Source organism: Fukomys damarensis, unplaced genomic scaffold (genome assembly GCF_012274545.1).
Source record: "Fukomys damarensis isolate Sample0158 unplaced genomic scaffold, DMR_v1.0_HiC HiC_scaffold_6, whole genome shotgun sequence".
NCBI lineage: Eukaryota > Metazoa > Chordata > Mammalia > Rodentia > Bathyergidae > Fukomys > Fukomys damarensis.
The window spans coordinates 14951091-14958052 of record NW_022900918.1 but is presented as its reverse complement, the minus strand read 5'-3'; the positions used below and the strand labels follow the sequence as shown (position 1 = coordinate 14958052).

General features: G+C 38.6%; 1 protein-coding gene across 1 annotated transcript; it reads right to left on the bottom strand.

Annotated features, from left to right (window-relative positions):
• Positions 1-649: 649 nt before the first annotated feature.
• LOC104861080 (ankyrin repeat and SAM domain-containing protein 4B) lies at positions 650-1767 on the bottom strand. Its single transcript, XM_010622400.1, is given in 2 exon segments — positions 650-1419; positions 1422-1767. Coding segments are annotated over 2 exon segments (1116 nt in total).
• Between the last annotated feature and the right edge of the window lie 5195 nt (positions 1768-6962).

Below are 6962 nucleotides of genomic sequence, written 5' to 3'. Positions count from 1 at the left end.
TTAGGACACCAGTTAACCTTTAATCACCTATTTCCAAAAACAGTTCAGGTGGTAAAGCCCCAAAATATGAATTTTAAGAGGGACACAATTCAATCTACCAAATATACACTCTCCTTTCTTTCTTCACCCTCCCTTTAAACATGTAGGCATCTGTTTAAGGGTTAGATGCATTTAAGTTGGTCATCAAGCTTCAGGCCAATGAAGGACTTCGATGTCCAATGACAAGCTAAGTTATAGAGCTAAGGACAGAACCAGACTTAGAATTCCTGGGCTATGTGGATTAAAAACTAGGCTAGGGTGATGAGAAATTATCATTCTACACCCAGACAAAAGTAAAGAAAATTTCTTTCCCTTTTCTATCATCCATTTAACCCTTTCTTTATTCAAAAATAGAAAGATGAAAATTGAAAAGAAATGTCATAGTCTTATTCCACAGTACATGGAGTTTCTCACTGATAGTTTATTTGGATAGGTCTAGGTGTTTCTCAGAGTAGTCTGGGCCTCATTTGCTGATGAGCTTCTCCAAAACCCTAGAATGGGCTCCCACTGGTGTGGAATTGGGCAGGTAAAGGGCAAGGCCTGCAGGGCCTCCCCTTGCCACAGCATCTCTTGGGGCTGCAGGCTCATCCTGGTGACCCAGCACAGCCCTTCAGAGGCTGGTGTCCACCAGGTGCCCAGGCTGTGGCAGCGCCTGCTTCCTTCTGTTTATGGCGTTGAGGACTTTCTTCCTGGGACCCAGCTGCATGTGTATGTTCTGAAGGTCCTCATCAGAGCAAAACAACAGAGCTTCCAGATCAATCTGCTCTCTCACGAGAAGGGGAAGGAATTCTCCCAGGTGCAGGGACTGCAAGAACACTCCCAGGAGAGCTGCATCAGCCTCCTCTTCCTCCCACTCGATTTCATCCTCAACCCAAGGTAGACCACCTACAAGGCCGTTTTCTTCCCCTTCTACATCAGCCTCAGCTTCATCAGCCTCTGCTGTTCCTTGTCTTTGGAGCAATTCCCTGGGCATTTGAAATCCTGACCCGCTCTTGCTGTTTGAGAGGTCTTCGGAGCTCAACACTCGGTTTCTCATAAAAACAGTATTTCCAAGACCTGGACGGTTGAGAACGGATTCACGTTGCGTATCTTGGTCCTCGTCTGGTGAGAATGTAAACTTCTTTGTGAAGTTCCCCGCTAACGAGTCTTCTTCCTCCTGTCTGAACACTTCCATCACATTCCTCTGCCCACTTCTGCCTTCCTTCCCCATCTCCTCTGCTGTATCTTTGCTTTTCTTGAACTTCAACCTGAAGGTGTCTTTAATACCCTTAGAGAGTGGTCCAAATGTACTGGAAGCAGGAGCACGTGAGAAGGAAGACCTGGAGGACTTGCTCTTGAAAGAAGGAAAAGCCTCAGATTCCTCCTTGCTGTAGACACGGCCATCTTATTTTGATGTTTTTCCTGGAGCTTTTCACATTCTTTGATTTGCCTCCTGGCATTCTTCTGAGCCTGCTCCTTCAGCCTGGTGATCTTTTGGGGATTTACGACGTTCTGGGTGGTGGCAGCCTTATCCAGGAGGGCAACATATTCACCCTGCTCCCTGCTGGCAGTAGCATCCAGTGGAGACTGTAAGTTATTATCCAGGGCAAAGATGGCACCGAAAGTGATCAGGAAGGAGACACAGTGGGCATGGCCATTGGAGGCCGCATAATGTAGAGGAGTGTTCCCCCAGATGTCCCATCTATCGGGGTCCCCTCTGGAGTCAGTTTCAGGGAACTCTGCTTTCATGGCTGAGCTGCAGAAGCAGTTCGCAGAATATTCAAGGCAAGTATCAGGAAGGGCCCAGATAGATTTTAGTAAAACAGTCTCTCATGTCACTAAGCAGATCGTGAACAGGCAACCAATCCCAAGTCAGGGAGGAAGGGAAAACATAAATGGTTACTTAGGATTAAGGGAGATAGGATAATTAGAAACCATTGGCTGAAGAGTACAGGGCTTCTTTGGGGGATAGTTGTAAATGTTTTAAAATTGATTGTGGTAATGTTTTCACAACTCCATGAATATTCTAAAAGCCATGCACAAATTGTGTAGTGTGTAAATTATAATAAAGATAGCTTTTAATTTATTCTCAATAAGGTTAGTTTTTAAAAATACTTAGAAGAAATTATTAGGTATAGGAAGTGACAGTTCACTCTAGAAAGCTTTGGTTTATTTAGACTATCAAGAGAAAGAGATCATTTTCAGCCAAAACAAAAATTGTAAACGTGCCTGGGTTTCTTCAAATAATTTGGCAAGGGACCTGTGGGAATTGGGTTTGGAGCTGCTGCTGGGCCAGCACTTCCAAAGAGTAGTGACGATGATTCCGGAGTGGCACATCATTTGTCACATTTGTTGCTGGCTGAAATAAACACTGCAGCCTCTGGGGAATGCACTGGAAGTGTGTAAAGCCTTTCCAAGTTTGCAGTATGAGGAATTCTGTAGCCCTGTGCATCTTGTCACAGAGCTCACAGTGATCTTATGGCCAGGAGCCCCAGACTAGAAAGAAAAGTGAAAGACTTCAGGTAAGTACATCTAATTAGGAAAACCACTTTACCTCCATGTTGTTCTACTTCCTTCCCCCAAACTAAATCCTTCTCAGAAAACAAAATCACACTAGAACTTGTTTTGGGGAAACAGGGTTATTGAAAAAGTTGATGGTTTTCAGGTAATGCTAGATCTTTATTATAATTTTTGAGGGTATTAACCAAAATGTTTTTTTTTTCTTTTTAATTCTTGTTGAACCTCTTATCTGGCTTTGACGTTTGTATGGCTCAGGCAAAATAGGCTGTTGAAATTCATTCTAACTTGTATTAGAGGGCTTCGCAATCGATCCTTGTTATTTATTTAGGCTTCACTGTGGAAAGGTGTTCCTCTGCAAAGATGATATTCTGTGACTTTCAGTGCAGTATGCATGGAATAATTAGAAGGAAAACTAATTTTTGTACAATCAAATCAGTGGCAGTCATTGAAATGATATTCATTTAATCATCCAACAGCATTGACTCAACGTCTATCAGGTATGGTGCTTTGTGGCTGTAAAAATCAAAAGGAAATACCATCCTCCCATCCACCACAAAGGTCCAGACTGAAGCTCAACTAACAAAACACAGATTAGCAATAGAAAACTGTAACAAGTTTAACACAATTTTACAGGACACAGTGCCATCAGAAATGAAGAGCAAAAGACCTAGGGAAACCTGCATTTTAATATTAATTTTCTCAGACAACTGGGTAGACTGAGCGGAAAAAGTAGTGTGACCTGAAAAGTAATAGTAGGACACTGAGGGAGGTCAGCAAGACCTGTTTGTTCAAGAGCCTCTCTTTCTCTCTTTTTTTTTTTCTAATAGATAAATGCATATTTTATTTTTATTATTGGTACATTTTAGGTATACAATACAGTTACATTCCTCATGGGGATCTTGAACCTTTACATAACTTATCTTGGTTTTATTTTTTTCCCCATTCCCCAGCCCTTGCTGCACCCCCTCCACCCTACCCCTATTTACAAAGATATTGTTTCCATGTTTTTCCTTTTCTCATATTTTTTCTTTTGCCTTCTTACCTTTCCCCTACCCCTCATACTTCCCCTACTCTTTTAGACCTTTTCTTCTGATTACACTGTATCAGTTATACATTTTGATTCTTATTTACATGTTTACTTTTTCATACCAGAGAAAATATTCAGTATTTACACATTTCTTATTAATTTCACTTGAGAGTATGGCCTAAATTTGCATCCATTCAGCTTTAAATGTTTCTAGTCTTTCGTTCTTTGTGGCTGATTAGTGTTCCATTTTATAAAACACACACACACACACACACACACACACACACACACACACACACACAATCTTTATCCAGTCTCCTCCAGTTGATGGGCAATTAGGCTGTTTCCAAGCTTTAGCTATTACAAACTGTGCCGCTAAAAACTTGAGTGAGCATATATCACTGTGGTATGATTCTTTTAATTCTTTTGGAAAGATACCCAGCAGAGGGATGGCTGGGTCAAATGGAACCTCTAGTCCCAGCTCTTTGAGGTATCTCCATATTGATTTCCATAGTGGTTTCACCAGTCTGCACTCCCACCAACAATGGAGAAGGGTTCCTTTCTCCCCACAGCCCACCAGTATTTGTTATTGGTTGATTTCTTGATAGCAGCCATTCTTTGTGGGGTGAGGTGGAATCTCAGTGTTGTTTGCATTTGCATCTCTCCAATGACCAGCGATGTTGAACATTTTTTCGATATGTTTATTTGCTACTTTTACTTGTTTGTCTGAGAAATGTCTGTTCATTTCGGATGTCCATTTTTGAATTGTGTCTTTATATTTGGGGGGGGCTGTTTTTTTTAGTTCTTTATATATTCTAGATAGTAGATCTTTCTTTCTCTTTTTGAAGCATTCCCTCCCTGAGGCAGCAACTTGCCATTTAAGCGTCTCCAGAAGAGTAGGGGAAATTTACAGAACAACAGTTGTAGATTTTTTGGCTTTCTTTCAATGATAGGATGCTTAATTTTTATGATCTGCTTTGAGGGAAAGCTGTGGGAAGGAGAGAGGAGGGCAGAAGAATCCCAGGAAGAACTTGTTCCTGAAGGTTATTTCCTTCAGTTCAAAATACTGAGCATGCCAGAGTGGCATATTGGGGTACCATGTTCTGAGCTCCAACAGGGCTATGGCAATGCCAAGATATGACACCCAGACCAAAGGAACACACTAGTCAGTGTCTTTGCCTTACAGCTGACTCAAACTGGCATATTGATGAGATGTCTGTGACAGAGATTATTCTTTTGGTGCCACGGCAATTCTCTTTACTTTCTCTTAGAGAAGAGGAAGAATACCCACCCTTTTGTATTAGAAAGAGTGTTTATCCTTGTGGCTCTGAATGTTTGGCCAAAATTGACTAGATAAATGAAGTAACAGATTAGATTGCACAGTCATGATTGATAACTAGAATACACTTAGATGCAAAACTACCAACGTCTTTGCTGTGTTTTACTCAAAATTACTTAAATTGAAATACAGCTACAAAAGTACTTTCTTATTTACCACTTTCAAATTTCTGAAATACTGTGCTATTGCAATTTAGCTACTAAATTTGAGAAGTTTAGAAGCTATCAACAAGAGGTCGTAATTTTGAAGAGAATTCCAAAACCACAGTGGTTTCAGAACAACAGTGTAAACACCACCTGAGGTCTGCCCCACTGACACAGAGACTGGGGTCTCCCTCATGGTCCAGACCCTATGTACGCCAGCATATTTCAATTTTGAGCTTTTGTTTTTTAACATCTTTAAAGTTTTATTTCTATTTGCTAAATCTATGCAATACTTTCACATGATTTTTAAAATAAATTTAAACGGTGTTGATGTTCTTATATAACTCAGTCCAATTTAATGGAGGCAAAAACTTTATAACTGCTTCCATGTTTTCATGGTACATGTTTCTTGATTAGTTTTATGGCCTGATTAGTTTCAGACATCATATATTAAGGACTTACCCTTCATCATTACATCTTGTTGTCCTGTTTTAGTTATATCATATTTCATTAAATAATTAGTACTCATATTAATATATCTATTAACTCTAAATGTCATAGAATTAAATAGCCAGCTAGATATTATGACTCTACTTAACTTTGTGCTTCAGTGTTTTTTGTCATTCCTGCCCTATTTGCTAATCTAATACTCCTAATTCTTAATTATGCATCTACTATATCAACTATTTTAGATTCTATGAACTTTTCTTCTGTATCTGTCTGCACTTTTGCTTCTTCTGGTCAAATTCTAAAGCTGGAGTGTGTGTGTGTGTGTGTGTGCACATGTGTGCATCTGGGACATTTTATATTCCGGCAGTACTCCATCATTGTAGTACATAGTATCATTTTTCATTTCTTTTCATAGCTGCATGGTACTTCCTTATTTGGGGTCCACCATATTTTCTTCTACTTGTGTTCTAAATATAGGTTTTCCTTGTAGTGTTTTGCTTTTGAAATGGTGCTGAATCAAATATTTTTGAATGCAAGTATTTTTATATATTGTTTTGATTGATTCCTAGAATTTATCTCACTTGGTCAGAAGATGTATTTATGTATGATGATGCTAGTTATTGCTAATATCCCTTCCTTTGGCTTTTATATTTTGCTTTTTTGGGGTGGAATATGAGGATTAATTTATTTTTGTTTATTTTTTGAAATTTTTCTAAAGAGTTTATTGGTACAACTTAGGTATATAGTACAGTTACGTTAATCATTGGGATCTTGAACCTTTACATAACATATCTTGGTTCTTATTTTTCCCCATTCCCCTGCCCTTTCTTTACGCCCTGCACCCTACCTCTTTACAAAGTCTTTGTTTCCATGTTTTTCCATTTCTCATATTTTTTCCTTTCTTACCTTTCCCCTACCCCTCCCACTTCCCCTACTCCTTTAGAACTTTTCTTCCCTTTACATTCTTATGAGTTATAAATGATATTACATGTTTATTCATAATTTCTTGAACCTGATACTTTTCAAATGGGGGAAACTTTCAAAGTAATAAGTGGGAAATGGAATGTCAGCCTTAACCTGCAAATTTTTTATTGTGAGATAGAGTGCCTTTTCACATGATTCACAACTTCTTAAAACATCACTTCTTTTTCTGTTAACATTTTTCATATTCTGTATCTCATTTAAAAATTAGAGGAAATTCTTTCATTTTAAGCATCACTATAACTTCAAATTATTTTAGAATCATAGATATTTCTAGCTCAATCCTAATTCCTATAGGGCTATTGGTTTTTACTTTTATATTTTAGAAACTCTTTATATTCAAATAATTTTTATTTATAATTATAAATGAGAACCTGGTTTTTCTGGATTTTCTAAGGCATACCCTCTCAAATAAGATGATGAATATTATTATTGAGTGCATGTAATACAAACTGCAATGTTAAGGACTTACCCATCAATCCAT